The 18460-nt window shown below is 51.6% G+C and overlaps 1 protein-coding gene across 1 annotated transcript in view; it reads left to right on the forward strand.

Moving 5' to 3' along the window:
• PREX1 (phosphatidylinositol-3,4,5-trisphosphate dependent Rac exchange factor 1) overlaps nucleotides 1-18460 on the forward strand; it is a gene marked incomplete at its 5' end in the record, with an annotated part of 142208 nt that overhangs the window by 65152 nt on the left and 58596 nt on the right. The window contains 3 exons of the mRNA XM_080925282.1: nucleotides 1780-1902; nucleotides 8079-8183; nucleotides 12717-12818. Of these exons, the coding sequence (XP_080781408.1) occupies nucleotides 1780-1902; nucleotides 8079-8183; nucleotides 12717-12818 (330 nt within the window). The remainder of the gene's footprint in view (nucleotides 1-1779; nucleotides 1903-8078; nucleotides 8184-12716; nucleotides 12819-18460) is intronic.

Here is an 18460-nt window from a genome sequence, read left to right on the forward strand (position 1 = left end):
ATTCTGGCTATGGCGCTGGGAAGTCTGGGTGGTATCAATGGACCGTCTGTGTGCCTCTGAAGCCCATGCTGGCCAGCAGTCTGACCTCATGTTTCTAAAAACCTTTTACTTTGTGCTCTGATTGGCCTGGTCCAGGGGGAAATGGCTATGACGGGATATGTATATCTGAAGTATGCAGCATTTACAAATATGTGGTCAACGATGACCCCGGCCTAATGTCCCGGCTTGTGTCAGTCACATGCGTGTTGATAATTCTAAGTCCGCCCTTCTGCTCTGCTGGAAGGCCGTGCCACGGCACATTAGGTGCTGGGGGGGTTGGGATGGCAGGGATGGCGAAGGTATGCCTATTAGCTGGGACCTTCATTCACTCACGAATTCATTCTTGCATTCATTCACTCGGCAGATAATCACCCAGCACCTACAATTTGTTATACTGATTTATTGCGCACTGTTAGAGCTTAGGAGCCTTTGTTATCACCTAAAGTTATGCCTTGTTAGTTTTTAAGAAACTGCTTTTTTGTCAGGCCTTAAATCTCCGTCCAACAAGAGATTAAAGTCCTGAGGGCATGGCTGTACCACGCCTGGGTTCACTGTGTGTGTGTGTGTGTGGGGGGGGTTCATGGCCTGCTCACTGCACCTCCCAGCCGTCCTCCCCTCCATGCCCCTCCCCCCCAGCTGTGAAACTTCCACTGCTGGTGACTGTTTCTTGTCTTGTCTTTTTTTTTTTTTTTTTTTTTTTTAAAGACAGGGTTTCTCTGTGTAGCCCTGGCTGTGCTGGAACTTACTCTGTAAACCAGGCTAGCCTGGAACTCAGAGTTCCACCTGCCTCTGCCTTCCAAGCACAGGGTTCAAAGGTGTGCACTGCCACACCCAGCCCTGTTTCTGTCAGTTCTTACTCTTTATGACAGTGAGCTCTTTTGTGTTTGGTGTCTTTTGTCATCTTACACCTGTGGGATTTGTTTGTATTCCATTGCACTAGTCCTGGCCCAGTGCTTCTTCCTGGCTCTGTAATATTCCACACAGGGACCAGGCCACAGTCTGTTTTCCTGTGTTTGAATATCTGAGCTGTTTCCACTTTGGTCCTGTCACCATTCCTGAGTATGAGTATGTCCTTGGAGTAGGCATTTTTTGCCTCTTTTGGGTATACACTCAAGGGACAGATAGCACTGTAGGTCTTTCTTAAAGTGAGTACAGCGGCTAGGTCTAGAATGTTACCTTCGGCATCACCAGGTTCAACCATGTGAGCTGAAGTAGGCCAAAGGGTGACAAGCAGCTCCCACTGGGGTGGAGGAGGAAGTGGGCTTCTGGCTGCCCTAGGCCTGGCAGTAACTGAGGCGTAGGCTCTGGCCCCTGGCCCTCCCCTTTCACCGTTGTGGGAGCAGGGCCACGTGAGCATGCTTGTTGGTGCACATCACCCCGTGGCTGCGAACGTCTGAAGCTTCCGAGTGTGGCAGTATTTGGTTCAGGGTGATGGGCACTCTGATACTCAGCAGCTGGGTCAACTCTTGCTCTCCGAGCCCCCAGTTCTCAGGGGTAAATCAGGACCAGGAATGGCTTCTTGCTTGTGGAGATTGGATGCCACCAATGAGTGTGACAATCCAGCCCAGGTCTGCCCCTGGCCTGCACAACTGCTGCTCCTGGGATCTCATCCAACAGCGGCTGCCTGGCCCAGGGGGACCTCACCTTTTGATGCTTGCTCATGTATCCTGGGGTGCAGCTGTTCTGGGACTGGCCCTGCTCTGTGTTCCTGACCCACTCTGGTCTTTTGGTCCATTCTAGATTCTCTTCTCCAACATTGAGGACATCTTGGAGGTCCATAAGGATTTTTTGGCTGCCCTGGAGTACTGCCTACACCCCGAGCCTCAGTCTCAGCACGAACTTGGGAATGTTTTCTTGAAATTTGTAAGTATATAGCCCAGAGAGATGGCTCAGTGGGTGGGAATGCTGGCTGTGTAAATATGAGGACCTGCGTTTGAGCATTCAGTCAACACTGCCTCTGCCGTGGCCTTTGTGTGTCCCTCCTGTGGTCTGGTTCTCCCAACACCTCCCAAGAGTCTATGGGGCATGGCCTTGTACACAGATGCCCGGCCTCAGCCTTCTAGGCCTCATTCTAGGCTCTTGGTTGGTGACCGACTGTGAGCCCCTGGGCCCTGTTCTTCCACTTTGGATAAAGAGTTTAACAACTGTCTTCTCTAAGCTGCTAGAGACCCCCTGGAAACACAAACTTGGTTGCTTCTTTCTTCTTCTAGAACTCTCATGACTTCGCTTCATCAGAAAAAAAAAATTCCCACATCCCTGTAGGCCTTCCACTTCCTGGAACATAACCCCTCATCCTGCCGCACCAGTCCCTTTGTTGGTCTAGGAAAGTGGTTCTCACCATGTGGATTGTAAAGGGGTCACTTAAGACCATCGGAAATCACAGATATTTACTTATGATTCATAACAGTAGCAAAATTACAGTTATGAAGTAGCAACAAAAATGTGGTGTGTGTAGGGGGGGGTCACCACCGCATGAGGAACCGTATTAAAGGGTCACAGTGTTAGGATGGTTCTAAGCTGTCCCCTTGGCGGGTCTCCCTTTATAACACTGGCCACACAGGAGTAGAAACTTTATGTCCTGATGGTGTATCCCTATAGGACAGGTGAGATGGCTTAGCAGATTAAAACACTTGCCAAGGAGTGTGCTAACTGTTCCTGGGTGCCAAGAACCCATGTGGTGGGAAGGAGGGTTCCGACTCTAGTAAACTGTTTTCTGAGGTCCGCATACATGCTCTAGTGCCCAGATAGAGCGACACACAGATACATAAGAATTTACTTCCCAGCATTTTCTTTTTTGAGACGGGGTCTCACTGTGTAGTTCTGCAGGGCTGGAGTGCACTGTACAGCTCAGGCTGGTTTTGAACTCAGGGGTCTGTCCAACTCGGCCTCCTGAGTGCTGGAATTTAAGGATTTAAGTCCACCACATCCACCTATAAATACTTTTTTAAAAAAAGAAATAAGAGACTAGCCCATGGTCACCTGCCTGCTCCATGGGCCAGAAAATGGCGGAAGGGTAAGCCCAAGGTTGTCAGCACACGTGACAACAGATCTAGACCTAGAAACAGTGACCCAGAGCTCTTCAGGTTACGGATTCATGCTCTGAGGTTGAGGCCTCTGCTACATTTGCCTGCTGGGGTTACTGTGAAATCCTTTAAAATCATTTCATTTCGATACTTGGATAAACATGCTTAGCCAGGTGTGTGGTGTCCTTGCTGGAGGGGACAGTGGACAGCTGCTGGTGCAGGCAGAAGTGCTCAGGTGAGAGTGTGTATCAGAAAGCTGTTCACGAATCCTACCAGAGACTCACCCCCCTGCCTCAGGCCAAGGCTACCTGAAGATTCTGTGTGGAGTGTGGGTCTGTAATCTCCATGTCTAGAAGGCTGAGGTTGGGGAGTGGGAAGTTCTGGGCCAGCCTGGGCTACTTAGACTGTGTCTCAGGACAGGAGGTGGGATGGAGGAGACACCAGCATTACCCACACACCTGGCTGAACCCCTCCCCCAGGCAGTGCCAGCAGCCAGAGAAAGCAGCCTCCAGGCTGCTCGGGATGAGTCAGTGTTTTTAATTTCAGATCTTGTTTTAATTTAAAATGTAGCTCCTTCACCCTCTCTGCCCCTGTGCTCAGAGAAAGATGGGAGTGAGTCACCAGGGCTTGGGAGTTTTACTGTAGCTGGAGGCAGGTGTGCAGGTGGCTTGGTGGGGGACGGGCAGCTGATGAGGTTGATCTAGTGCCACACCTGTCTAGACCTAAGCTGGTCCCAGCTGGGAGGGAGCCAGAATCGGGGTGGCCTTGGGGGTTGTGTACAGTGGGAGTGGAGGGGTCTCAATTTGGTTGGGGCAGCCAATCTCTTAGACCTGGGGCTCTTAGCAGGGATAGGGTTGGCAGTGTGAGGGATCAACACGGTGTCCACTCTAACCCCAACGGCCAATTCCAGCCTTGTTCCTCATCCTTATGTCCCTGGTGACCCCAGGCAGCTCTTAGGCTGAGGGGGTAGGAATTGACCCTTTTGGGGGCCACTCTGGATGTCAGGCTTGCTGAATGTCGCAAACACGGGGCATAGAGTGGCTTTTCAGGTAAGCATCCGGATATAGTGACCCATGCAGTATTAGGGATGTGCACTGTAAAGTGACCAGTTGTACCTGTAAAGTTGACGTTTATATGTGCACTCTGAGTGGCCCTCTTCCAGGGTTGAGGTTGGGTAGCCCTAAAGCTGCCCTATAGCAAGCAGTGGGGAGAGATGGGACAACATGGGACCATGGGGCTTTTAGCCAAGGCTGGGATGTTGGGGCTTGTTCTGAGAGTTGTGGTCAGCTGAGGGGTGGTGAGTTTGAATCCTGCAGTCACTTTCTGCTTACAGAATGTGTGAACAGGTGACAGGTTGGGGACCCTTGTGGGTGGAGCTGGCCTTTTCCAATATTTATGGCCCAGTTGCTTCCTGCCCTTCTCCAGGCCTAGGTCTTCCTGGCTGTGGTTTGGAGCTGATGGTACCCTCTCCTGGGTATTCTCATAGTTGTGACAGTGTGCATGGGTCCCCTGGTGGCTGGATCTTTTCTTAGCCCGCTGCTGTATGTCCTCACCTACCACGTCTCTGTGCGCAGCCATGTGTCTGTTTGTTCCTTTCTGCAGAGCACTTAGCTCCTCTGCCCCTTGTGAAGAAACAAGCCACACATGGGGACTTGGTACTTAGAGCAGGGCTTCCGAATCCGCAGAGCAAGGCCTAGGCTGTGGCTGAGCGTCATGATGTGAGGACAGTGGGGGACTGAACCAGCTGGGTTTGTGGAGGGGAGCATAGCTGTCTTAGTCAGTGTTCTATTGTTCTGAAGAGACCCGTGGCCATGGCAGCGCTCATAAAGGAAAGCGTTCAGTTGGGGCTGGCCTACAGGTTCAGAGGTTTAATCTATTTCTGTTTGGTGACATGGAGGCAGGCCTGATGCATCCAGATCCGCAGGAAGAGAACAACACAAGGACTGGCTTGTGCTTTTGAAACATCAGAGCCCATCCCCCGCAACACCCTTCCTCCAACAAGGCCACACCCCCTAACCCTTTCAAGTAGTGCCACTCAGTGGGTGACTAAATGTTCAAATCTTGTGAGCCCCTGGGGACCAGTTTTATTCAAACCACCACTGTGCTATTGGCTACTCCTAGCTGCTTCAGGCAGCAAGTTTGAGGCCTCCCTTCTGGAAGGCTGAGGCAGGGGTGCCCTTGTAGATGGGCAGAGTTAGAGTATCCTGTCCTTTACTACCTGTGGCAGACATTACTAATCAATCACAGTGTTTTATCTCTTGAGTCTTTAGCGGTCCTCAGAGTGCTGGCCAGCAGGCTCCACTTTCCTTGCCATTGGCTAGGGTTGGCATGTGGGAAGAGCCAGACCTTTTCTTGTCTTCTGGCCTGGCTCCTTGTGGTGTAGGTGGAGGTAGACAGGGAAATGTTACTTCATCATATTTGAGCCTGATGCTTTGCATTTTCTTCTTAGACTATGACTGGTCACACCCAGTTTCAGCTTTAGGGGACCTGATGCTATCTTCTGGCCTCTTTGGATGTAGTGTGGCCCCTCATGTGGTACGCGGAGAATGAAACACATGCACACACACACACACACACACACACACACACACACACTTAAAAATAATAAATTAAAAACAAAGAATAGGTTAAAAGGATCCTTATTGTCATGACAAAAGCCATAATTCAGTTTCAATGAAGAAAGGACCTTTTTTGGTGCCTGTGAGTGGTACCTCTGAGGTCTGCATGGATTCAGGTGTGGCTAGATCCAGGCGTTCCTATGACATTTTTAGGATCATCTTTCTCTGTCCTCTGTCTGTTTCTCAAATGTTGGCTTCATCCTTAGAGGGTCAGAGTGGTAGTACATAGGTGTATCTCTTATAATGGCTGAGGTAGCCTGTATCTCTCTCCCAGAACACCATGCCTTCTTCAGGGCTCCTGCTGGCCCCTGTTGGCCACTGTTGCTAGCTTTCTGATTGACTTCTCACTGGCAACTTTTCACAGTGCTGAGCAAACACCAGATGAAAGCAATTTAAGGAGAGACTTTTATTTTGGTTCCCTGTCAGGGGGGAAAGGCCCACCATCGGTGGGAAGTGCATAGTACACCAGGAGGCAGAGCTCTACCTTGGAGGTTATAGGCAGCAAGGCCCACTACTGGCCACTTGATTCCTCTGGCCAGACCCTGCCATTTTAAATGTTCCACAGTCTCCAAAAACACCAGCCAGAGACCAAGCATTTAAACATACCATCCTGCTTCTTGGTTGGCTGCGTAGGTTGCAGGTGGAGGTTGTGTCTCCTGAAATCCATGTGGTTCTGTGCACAGTAGATTCTTTGGGTGTGTATGTAGTTTGACCGTTGTAATGCCTAGATGATCGGGGTTCACCCTGTGGTGTACATATGTGTGCATGCTGGGTAATAATTTTTTTTTAATGTTGGCACTTTCCCACCAGTTTGTGTTTATCACTTGTTTTTTTTTTTTTTTTTTTTGTAGCCACTTCTTGGAGGGTACCCATGCGTCCTGCAGTGTTTACCACGTGACAGGCGGTTGTCCTCTGTTCACACAGGTGTCAGGAACCTGTTATTCATAGAAACAAGGTTTAGGGAAGCAGAGCTCCCTGGTCAAGATCACTGCCGCCCAGACGGTGTGTGCTGGGTGTATCTCCTCGTGATGGTCCAGACTCCCTCAGAACTTAGCCTGTGCATTTGTGACTTGAGCTTTCTACCCTGGCTTTGACTGTCCCCAGCTGTGGGTTTTCTTCTTTGTTTGTTTGTTTGTTTCTTTGTTTGTTTGTTTCTTTCTTTCTTTGTTTGTTTCTTTGTTTCTTTGTTTCTTTGTTTCTTTGTTTCTTTGTTTGTTTCTTTGTTTCTTTGTTTGTTTGTTTCTTTGTTTCTTTCTTTGTTTCTTTGTTTGTTTGTTTCTTTGTTTGTTTCTTTGTTTCTTTGTTTGTTTGTTTCTTTCGTTTTGTTTTGTTTTTCGGACAGATGGGTCAGTGTGGACCTCGGGAGGTCATGGTGAAGAGAGAGCAAGCACAGTGGCCTTTACCCAGTGCTTGGCTCATACCTGTTGTGGCTGTTACCACTCACTGGATGTGAGTGCTGGGCTTCAGGATATACACTCAGATCTGTGGAGTGCAGTGTGAGTGTGGCAGGCTGGGGATCCTATTGATTTGGGAACACCCCTACCCCCACACCCCCACTCCCGATTCCCCACTCCCCACCCCCCTACCCTGTCCTTCCTTCATTTCCCCTTTTTGTTTCCCTCCCAGGTGCCTGTGGAGGAAATGGTCCCCCTCTTGCTCCTTCTTTTGTCTCCCTCCCCCATCTCCCTCCCCTGGCTTCCTCTTTCCTGTGCCCACTTTAGGAAGCATGGCTGCAGAGCTGCTTTAGACACAGGATGAGCGGCTTGCTCTGCAGACCCACCTCTTCCTTCCTTCGTTTCCTGGGGTCTCTGGTCTATCCTCCATCTGAGGTCTAGGCTCTGCAGGCCTCCGTCCCTGAGGAGCCTCCTCAGGACATCCTGGTTGGGGGTTTGACTGATTCTGGGACCCTTTGGGATAGGGAATGCTTAGCTGAAAGCTTCCTGCTGAGAGAGCTCTGTTCTACCCAGGTCTGAAATATGACTGATTGGTAAGGGACCTGGTGACCTTCAGGTGACCTCTGGGTTCAGAGTCACCTAGAGGTCAACAGAGGTAGGCTCCTGTTGCAAACAAGTTCCTGTTATTTATTAGCACTACCTTGCTACTGAGGTCACTGAGGCATGGGGCTCCTGTGGGGAGCTCAGATTCTCAGCAGGAAATGCAGAGTTGGTGTCCAGGTTTAGGTCCCCTCGCTTAGTGCATGTCCCAAATGTGCTTCTCCCTATTCCCAGAAGGTCACACCAGCTGCCAGAAACAAATGGACCCCAGTCCCGAAGCAAGGTAGAACTTCTGAAGCACTTCATCTCGAGGCCTGAGCCTGTGTCCCGGGGAGCCCCATCCGCCCGTCTCCGCCCGCCTCGGCCCGTGTCCTGCATCTCACAGCTCTGCCCTTGTCTTGCAGAAGGACAAGTTCTGTGTGTATGAGGAGTACTGCAGCAACCACGAGAAGGCCCTACGCCTGCTGGTGGAGCTCAACAAGGTCCCCGCTGTACGAGCCTTCCTCCTGGTGAGTGCCCCGCCCCCACCCGCTCTGTCCATCCCCAGCCCACCTGAGCTGCCCACAAAGATCCCATCTGGGGATTTCCCTGGACCAGATTAGAGTCCGTTTCCAATTCTGGCCTGAAGTAAAGGTCAGGGATCAAAGTGGATTCCGGAGATTGAACTCAGGTCCTGAGGCTGGCACACCAAGCCTTTCACCTGCTGAACCATCTTGCTCGCCCCCCTCCCACTTACTGATACAGTACTTATTCTGCAGCCTACACTGTGATCATTTCTGCCTTAGCCTCTGTGGTGTCAAGGTAACAGATCCGTGCCACAGTGCTTGGTAGGATGTAGGCTTTATTGCGGTTGGCCCTGTGACCAGCTGAAATGTCTAAGACATTAGGGTACTGCCCCCATGTCTCAGAGGACCTGTGCTTGAGAAGAGAGCTTGTCAGGGCACCCATCCTGAACTCTGACCTTTGAGTCCCTGCACATTTGGCCAGGGACACCCCACTCCACGCTTCATGCTGCCGTTTTCCCGTGGGAATAGAGCTCAGCTCGTGGAGTGGAACGGTTCAGTGGTGTAGCTGAGGAGCTTTGGCCAAGCTCACAGGCATCTAACCTGCACCACAGGGTTGCGCCCACTCCACCCCCTGAGCCATCCTCCCTTGCACAGCCTCCTGCCAAGCATCCCCAGGCCTTTGATGCCAACATCACATGGGTTTCCCTCACTGGCACGGTCATACCACCTCCAGGGCCAGTGAGCATCCGAGGGAGGCGAATCAGCCAACTCTTTTTCTGTTTTTGTCTCCACTCCAAGCGTGCATGGCCAGTCCTCCCTTACTCTGCCCTCTGGACCTTTGAACTTTGCTCTTTGTTCTTGTGTTCATAAAATAGTCTGGGCAGAACACAGTGACAAGGAGGTCACTCTGCCTTGGTCTCTGTTTTTCGGCAACACTCTTTTCCCTGCTGCCCAGGATCCACCCCTGGCCTCTGCAGTGGTGGTGGGGGGGGCAGGAAGAAGCCAGGAAAATGAGGGGGGCATTTTAAAGGAAGAGTCCCCCACTTCCTTCTCACGCTGCCTGTCTGGTGGGCCAGGCTGCCACACTCCGGCAGCAGCTGCCCGGGGGCTGTGTAGACAGGGAGGACTGTGGGGTGTTGTGCGTGTACCATCTGTCTCCCTCCTTGCTGGCATCTCACAGCTTCTGGCCACCTGTAAAAGAGCTGTCATGGGTGCCATGGGGACAGACAAACAGGCTCTCTGTTTGAGATGGCTGTTCACTTGTGGAAGGTCTTTGGCTTTTTATATTTCCATGTCTACTAAACAGTCAACACATGAACTCAGCCGGTGGTTTTGTGTGGAGAGCCTGTCACCCTGAGCCTTAAGTTCCCTGAACGAGACGTGGTACTAAGGTTGGCAGGATGCATGCATACTGTCTCCCCCAGCTCATATCCACTCTAATAACAGGCTGGGGCACAATCCAGGGAGTGGTACTGCCCACACTGGGCTAGGTCTTTTCACACCAGTCAGCAAAGCCAAGACAATCCCCCCACCCCAGATATGATCACAGACTGTTCTGATCTAGACAGTCTGCACAGGTGCTTCTAGGCTGTGCCAAGTTGACATTTAAAAGTATCACAAGACCCCACCCATTGGCTGACTGGAGCAGTTTGTCCTCAGATGATAAGGCAGGCCAAGTGAGTAAGAATGCCTCTTTAGGTGAAAGGTGACGTGTGCAGGGGAGGAGCACTGCCGGAGGGGGGACCCGGAGTCTCTTCAGTCAAGGGTGCTCTCTAAAGGCATGAGTCTAATTGTGATCTACACCCAGGAAGTGAGTGTGGATATAACAGGGCTAGCGTAGCCACAGGGTGACCCTCATCTGAGGGTCATGTATCAATAGAGGTTTTTGAGGAATTCTATCTCCAGGCCTGGAAGAGGCGGGAGAACAGTGAACTCCGGCCTGACTGATTGCTCACTTTCCTTTCAAATGAAAGTCAAAAGAGGGCTAGGGATGTAGCTCGCCCAGCGCGCATTCAACCAGAGTTCCCTACCTAGCACCACAGAAACTGGGCATAGTACTGCATGCCTGTAATCCCAGGACTCGGGAGGTGGAGGCAGGAGGCTTAGAAGGTTCAAATCCTTTCCTGACAATGAGTTCACAGCTAGCTTGGGGTACATGGGACCCTGTTTCAAAGAAGAAAAGGAAAAGCAAGACAAAGGGTGGGTTTGGAGCACTGGGCCAGGTGGTGGCTGGGGTCATCCCATTTGAATCTGAGGGGCTTCTGAAAATTTCTCTTACCCCCAGCTCTCTGTTCTCCTTTGCCTGGAGCTGACGTCACCAAGGCAGCTTGTGGTGAGGACAAAGGCCTGAGTGTGCGCAGTGTGGGGTCTGGCATCACTCAGCTGCCACAGCCAGGACCCCTTGCCTGTGCCAGGGACAGATGCAGAGGCTGAGGATGTGTGGGCAGCCACAACGGGGGTCCAGGGTGCAGAATTGTGCTTCTCAGAGAAGGGAGCCTGTGATGATGTCCAAAGGGTACTTGGGCATCCCTGGTCCTCAGGCCAACTCTGAGTACATGGTTTCCCCATGGGAAATAGGAGACAGCAGGCACACTCGTTTCCGAGGCTGTGTGTCTGTGCCTCTAACCATGCTGGGATCACAGTAAACCATAGGAGGAGGTTCTGTTTCCTGGGAGGCCAGGTTCATTTCTTCCTGCAGAGGGGGAAGGCTGAGGTGTTGGTGATGCTGTCTCTTTGTGTAGATACGCTGTACTCGTTACCAAGATCGCCAACCTCAGACCTGAAATTTATGCTTCCTGCATCCTACAACTTGAGTTCTTATGTCGAAGACCTGCAGAGGGGGAGGCATTGCCTGTGACACAGAATAAATTGCCTACTGTGTTAGCACTAGGTGGAGGAGTCTTGAAAGGGACTAGGGGTCAGAGTTTGACCCTGAACCTGTGTGTGGTGGTATACACCTGTAATCCCAGGGCTGGGGAGGGAGAGGCAGGTGGGTCCCTGAGGCTCACTGGCCAGCCAGCCTAATCTGGTCCAGGCTCTAGGATCAGTTAGTTGCATGGCATAGGCTCTTAATCCCAGGATTTAGGAGGCAGAGGCAGAAGCACGCGGTCTCTGTGAGTTCGAGGTCAGCCTGGTGTACATGGTAAGTCCCAGGACAGCCAAGGGCCACATAGTGAGATTCTGCCTCTAAAACTAATAAGGAAATACAACAAAGGACAACAACACAACATTGACCCCTGGAGCATGCACACCCATAAACCTTCTCCCCCATCTGTGGCTTACTAGTTCTGGAGTTAAGGACCGGAACCCCCAAACTCCAGTACCCGAGCTGGCTGGTTGCAGGTCAGGCTCTGACTGTTGCCACATACTGGGGCAGAAGAAGACTTTGTGGGCTGGGCCCAGGTTGAGCAGAGGCAGGGCTGCCTGGTGGTGGTGGTACTGGGTAGATCAGTGTAGAATGTGCTGGCTGGTATATGGGAGCTCGGCTAACCATTGTAGAGCCCCTGGACTTACAGGTATTCCCAGGCCTCCACCATAACCTCATCTTAGAGGTAAGACTCTCAGTTCCTAGCCTATTGGAATGTGGGGCGCTTAATCTTCCTTTTTTCTTCATAAATTGCCATTTTGGGATGGAGGCACAGTTCAGAGTTCATACTGGTCTTCCAGAGGACCAGAGGTTGGGACTCTCAAGTGCCTGGACCTCTAGGTCCAGAGGAATCTGGGGCTCTTTTCTGGCCTCTAGGGGAATCCACGTGGAATGTAGTCAAGCGGACAAACATCATATATACACATGAAAAACAAATAAACAAACCAACAACAAAAAGATAACAGCTCAGTTTCTTTTTCATGCCTTTAAAAGGTTTATAAATGGGGTTGTTCCGTACATAACTTTCTGTTTTTCTTTCTTGTTTCAGTAGGTTTTGGGGTTTGTTTGTGTTCCTGTATGTAGCTCTGGTTCTCCCGTGTTCCCTGATGTTTAGGGGTGTTGTTGTATGAATCTGCTACCAATCAATTTAAGCAAAAATACAGACACTTTTCTTCTCTGGCAGATGGTTATTTAGGGTTTCTCAGGTTTGGTCAGTTTAAATAAGGTAGTTTGACTGTTTCTCTCTGTCTCTCTGTCTCTCTGTCTATGTCTCTGTCATTCTCTCTGTCTCTCTCTCTCTCTCTCTCTCTGTGTGTGTGTGTGTGTGTGCATGTGTGTGTCAGATTTCCCTAGACCAGAATGGTGAAGCTATCTGTAAAATCTTCATAGTTAATGTTTCTGGTCAGTTCTATGGTCTGTCTTAACTGCTGAGGTACTGTGTGTGTATGTGGGGTGACACCATGTAGCAACACTGAAGGTGGTATGGGTGAGATCAGGCTCCAGGCCACAGCATGGGGCCCCATAAAGACTTCTGCAGAGGTCTAGAATTTGCCCCTGTCCTAGGGCCGCTGAGCTGCCCCTGAGCACTTACCTGCACTATGTCCCAAGAGTCCCCACACTCCCATTTCCTTCTCCACTTGTATTAATGATGGTCTCATGTCCCTTTGCAGAGCTGCATGCTTCTGGGAGGCCGGAAGACCACGGACATCCCTCTGGAGGGCTACCTTCTTTCCCCTATCCAGAGAATCTGCAAGTACCCACTCCTGCTCAAGGTAAGATCCCCTTGGACCTGTCCCCAGGTAAAAGTGGTGGGCTCTTTTAGGCTGCCACTGAACAAGAGAAGCTATTAGTTTTTAGGAGCTGTGTGGCGTCTAGTGGTGGAGCTGGCCCTGGGCCAGGCTGGACCACTTTCTCTGCTGTTCTCTGGGCTTCCACAACCAACTTCATCTCCACTGAGGCAGCAGATGGCCATTGGCATCTGGACTCACACCCTGTCAAGTTTAATGTCAGCAGGAGACAGTGAGTTTCTCTCTTGGTGTTCTGATGGACAACCTGAGAGTCACTCCGGCTGTGGCCAGCCATCTGTGGCTAAGGGAACGGCGTATTCTAAATGGTTTGGATTTGAGTCATGTGGTTTGACATTAGCCAATCACAGGAAGCTTTGGCTTAGACCATCTTCCATTCTCCTTAGACCATTGCTTTTCCCTTGAGTTGGTCATTAGCCACAGGGTAGTGCTATGCTCTGATTGGCTGAGACGGACCTCCACATTCTGCTCTACCCCAATGACAGTGTGCAGAACAGGACCGTGTTCTGATTGGCTGAGATCTGGGTCAGGTGCTCTGTTCCTGAACCAATTACTTTTTACTCAGACTTGAACTTTAAGCCAGTTACTAGAACCCACATGCCACAGCCCCAAGGAGGGACAGACAGTCTGGCACCAAAACCTCGGCTCCTTTTTTGGGGGGGCCTGGAATGACTTGGCACAGCCATCCATGTACCTGCTGTCACCTTCCCTGCTGGCCACCTTGGCCTGGCCTTGGCCGAGCAGTCCAGGGCAGATCTTACCCTTGACAGCTTCATCCTTGGCTTCAGAAATCGACAGTTGGGCAGGTCCCAAGCTGAATGGATGGCCCTGTCCCCATCTGCTACTTGGTCCTGCTTTCCCAGTCATTGCAAATGATGGCTGTTGGCTGAGTCTGTCCCTGGGTCTGTCTGTGAGCTGGCTCTTGAGCTTCCTGCTGGCAGGCTAATCCAGGTGACCGTCCATGCCTCATTCATGAACCTGCTCACAGGGACTACCTCTGCCTTCGTTCGTGAACTGGAGGGAAGGCAGAGAAGGTGCTGGGGGAAACCTTGACCTTTTCTTTGTGCCGGAGAAGGTGAATGACCTTGAGTATCAGAGCTGACAGGATCTTGGAGCTGTCTGAGACGCTGGGGTCATGATTGTTGTGTGAGTATGTGTGTGTATGTGTGTGAGTGTACATGTGCGTGTGTGTGTGCGTGTGTGCATGTGTGCGTGCGTGTGTGTGTGTGTGTGTGTGTGTGTGTGTGTGTGTTAGGGTATGCATTCATGGACTCCAGAGGCCAACCTTGTGTATGTTCTTTAGGAGTCATCTACCTGTTTTTAAGATGGAGCACCTTAGTGGGACCTGGGGCTCTCTATTGTGCTAGACTGGCCGGCTGTTGAGCTCCAGGAACCTGTCTCCCTGTCCTGTCTTCCCAGCCCTGCGTTTACAACCCCATGTCACCACACCGGGTTTTATGTGAGCACTGAGGGTCAAGCTCAGATCTTTCTGCTTGCATAGCAGCCCCGCCAGGACACTGTACTAATACAAGAAACTGAGGGAGTGGGGGTCAGCTCTCTCTGCGCCTCCTTCAGCCATGGCCGTTCGGGCCTCTGAGGGAATCCACAGGAGGCTCAGCTGCACTCTCCGGTAGCACTCTCCGGTAGCATCTATGAGTGCACAGGCAGTAAATAGTCTGGGCTTAGGAGCTGCAGGCTGATCTGGCCATGGAGCCTGAGCTATTCTTTGGAGGTGGTGCCCCTTGGCACCACCCTCTTGTTTTGCATTCACATTAGTTCCTAGTTCTTAGATGGACACGTGCTGTGGGGTTTAGAGAGATTGCTGAGACCAGGACCAGATCCAGCAAGTAGCTTGCTCTTGTAACTCACGAACTGAGAACCTGAGGATGGGCTTGCTTGTGCAGAGCTTTGAAGCAGAGGGGGACCCCCCCCCCAACCCCTAAGGCAAATCGCAGTGAGCGAGGGGATCTGGTGCTGCTGGGAAGCCTGGCTATGCGCTCTCTGGCCCTGTCAAGCACCTCCATGGTCCCATGTTAGCACTGGACTTTGGAATCCCTGGCTGCCCGTGTCGGAGTTGCAGCTCCAGCTCTTGAGTAAGTCATGCCACTCCTTATGCCTCAGTTTCTCCTTTGTGGTACAGAACGTGTAACAGCGTTTGTTATGAAGTGAGTGCAAACCCCCTGCAGCTTACTCACGGGAGGCCTTCGGGACACAGAGAAGGGAAGTAAATGGCTTCCCCAGGAGCACACGAGCTGCTGCTGCTGCTGCTGACCAGTCTTGTTCTAGAGTCCCACCCCTGGCTCTGAGGTTGTACATCAGTTAAACAAACTGGGGGGTGAAGTCTGTAGACCTCATCAGTTCCCTAAATGAGGCCTGAGAACACTAGCCACTTCATGGCTCAGCGGCTAGTCTACTTTTCTGGGTTCTAAGCCTTGAACATCTGACCCTTGAGGAAAACCCCTTACTTGCAGCCCCAGAGCTGAGCCAAACTGCCAATCCTTTGGTTTCTGGGTCTTGACCAAGTCTGAAGTCACAAGAGTAGGTTCTGTGACATGTGTCTATAACCCGGGTGGGAAGACCTGTGTGGATTCAGAGCTTGGTAGACCTGAGGCCTGTTCTGTTTTCTCTAGAGCCTGGGGTTTCGTCCCACAGAGCCCTTGCCCCAGGAAGATGGAGGCAGCTGGGACAAACCACTGCCTGCCTTTGCAGGAAGCACCCACAGGAAGTGGCAGAGGTCTCGCCGTGGCCTCTTGACAGCTGTGCACACTGCTGCATGAATCAGGAACCTGGAGACTCATGGAGACTCAGCAGGGCCTAAGATTCCTGTGGGGACATGCATGCTCCCTGACAGACAACCACTCAGTGTCCCCGCCTTGGCTCCTGGTACTGGAACATTTGCATCAGCAAGCAGCCAGGCTGAGGGCCTTTTATACTCTCCTGGGGGGCCTTCTGTGCGCACAGTTTCCAGACCATTCTATAAGATGACCCTATGAGCGCAGCAGCTGACTCCAACCCCAGCCTGTCCCCTGCCCCCCAGCCGTGCAAACATGTACCCGCAGATGTCCTCCGTTCTATGGGGCTCCTTGTTTCCCCTGAACTCCCAGTGGTACTGGCTGCAGGGTTGGGGAGCCTGGGGTGGGGGAGGAGTAGGCAAGAGTGAAAAAGCCTTTTGGGAACAGCCCCAAAAGCTGAACTTGAACACTGCCTAAGAATAGCCGGAACATTCTATTTTGGCTCTTCAGCCCGGGCTCAGGATAGACAGTTGGCATTTTCGAGCTTTGTTGAGTTTTCCATCAGTGTTTCCAGGGAGATGATTCAGAGTTGGGGTGATGCCTTGATATGTAGCAAGCAGGTCCCCAATGGGGACCCGGGTTGGTACTAGACCATTTGATTGCTGATGGTACCTGGCCCTTGCCATGGCTCTGTTCTGTCCTGGCTGCTGTCTCGGCCTTAGATCCACTGCTGGAGGAACAGACTCCAACCTGGGCCTTAAGGCTCCCATTGGTGGGTCTACAGGATCTTGGTGTCACAAATCTTATCCCTGTGTGTCTGTTTTTTTTCACTTGGTATGATGTACCTGGGTTCATACTTCTTCCCTTTTCATGACTGAGTAGTACTCCCCTGTGAGTTGGGATATGCTTTACTGTCCATTCATTGGCTGGGGGACATTTAGGAGCAACACTGCTTTGACCATCCGCAGCTTTTAATACCCCCGACCCCCATGCTGGCTCTCATCTTCCCTAGAATGGCTTCCCTCCTATCCTACCTTCTGTCTCCATTCCAGGAATCAACCACTTCATCCTGGTGGTTTCTCGGGCCAAATCTTGGGTTATCTATGTCCCCCAACTCTCCCTCCCTCTATTCTAGTTGGAGAAGAAACCCCGTTGGCTCCCCGTGGGGCCTGCCCAGGGCTGTCTGCTTGCTAATCCTGCCCTCCGTCTTGCCCAAGGCTGTGCCAGCTCCAGCTTTTGCTGTCTGCCTTAACTCCTGGCCTTCCTACACTAAAAGCCTCTCCCTGCGTTCTCCTATAGCACCTTCCCCGGGGTGTGGCCAGGTCACCCTTTTTCAGGGCCCTGCTTCATTCTGCTCTTGCCTCCCTTTAGTCTCGTGGCCGCACTTGGTTCCCCAATGAGGATGGTACTCACCACCCTGATTCTCTGTGTGGATTGAACAGTTTGGGGGAAACGTGCTGACACCCCAGTGTGACACAGATACACCATGGTGTGGTGACGGGGAGGGGGGCATTCTCTGATGCTGTCATGAAGGAGGCTGGTATGGGATTTTTATTTTCTCCCAGTTCCGCTAGGTGCCTCTTTGAGACTTGACCGAAGCTCCGTGCCTCAGTTTCCGTGTTGGCAGTATGTTAGTTATCGTAAGTGGCTGGATAAAGGAGTGGAGCGTCCTCTAAGATCCTTCAGTGAACACAAGCTATTTTGATGGACCCAGGTCTGCTTCAACCCTGATTAGCCACACACTTAGTTTGGCCTGCGTTTCACCCTCTTACGGTTGAAATGGGAACGACCACGTTTGCAGTCTGACACGACGGCGCTCCCCTGGCTCAGTTGCTTCTGTTCATTGTGTACATTGAATGTGAGTTCTGTCCATCTTGTCCGTATGTATGTCTCTCTCTGCTTCTCGGTCTTTCCTGGGCCTGCCATATCCTAGAGAAGCACCCGACCACATGCCCTAACTAACCTCTTTGATTTTGACACACGGTCTCAGTAGAGTTGCCCAGGTTGGTCTTGAACTCTCCACCCTCCTTCCTCTTCAGCCTCCTGAGTAGCTGGGTGCTGTCCTGTCCCACCTTCTGTCTATCCCCTTGCTCCTGTTTCTTCCAGTTCCTCTCCAGGATAGTTTGTTTGCTGGTGTTGGGGGTCAGTCCCCCTCTGCTGCAGCTGTCCGTTTGCTGGTGTTGGGGGTCAGTCCCTCTCTGCTGCAGCTGTCCGAGGGGTGTCCTAAGTGTCTGCAGGTTTCCTGTTGTCTTATGAAGCACCATCTTTGTAGAGGCTGAGGTGTCACCTTTGTGGTGGCTTCCTTGGGAGGCTGGCCCTTCAGTCCTCTGAGGGTTGTGGAGATCTCCTGACCATGCACCACAGACCTGGGCCACATACAGCAGCCCTCACCCCTAAACGAGTTAGAGCAGCATAAATCTTGGCACAGCTGGTCCTGCTAAGGGGTAGCCACCCCCCACCAGTGGTCACTGTCAGGCTTGGGCCCCTGGATCCCCCGCAGGGTAGAATTACTTGTTCAAGATATTTGCATGGAGTTTGCATAGAGTGTAGGTGCCAAGGCTTTCTCTGCTGTGGTGGACATCTTTTCAAGTTCTTCTAAAAGATTTCGCTTCCTGTTTTCTTGCTTCATTTTTCTTTCTTTGGCGTGTGTGTATGGGTGTTTGGGTGTGTGTTATGTACTTGTGAGTGTAGATGTGTGCCTGTATGTATTCGCGTTCATGTGCATGGAGGCCAGAGGTCAGTATTGAATGTCTTCATCTGTTGATCTCCATTTTTATTCTGTAGACCAGCTTGGCCTCAAACGTGTAGATTTGCCTGCCTCTGCCTCCCGAGTGCTGGGAATACAGGCTCACACCACCAAGCTGCCTCTGCCTCCTG

This window comes from Micromys minutus (assembly GCF_963924665.1).
Source record: "Micromys minutus genome assembly, chromosome: 11".
In the NCBI taxonomy this organism is placed as follows: domain Eukaryota; kingdom Metazoa; phylum Chordata; class Mammalia; order Rodentia; family Muridae; genus Micromys; species Micromys minutus.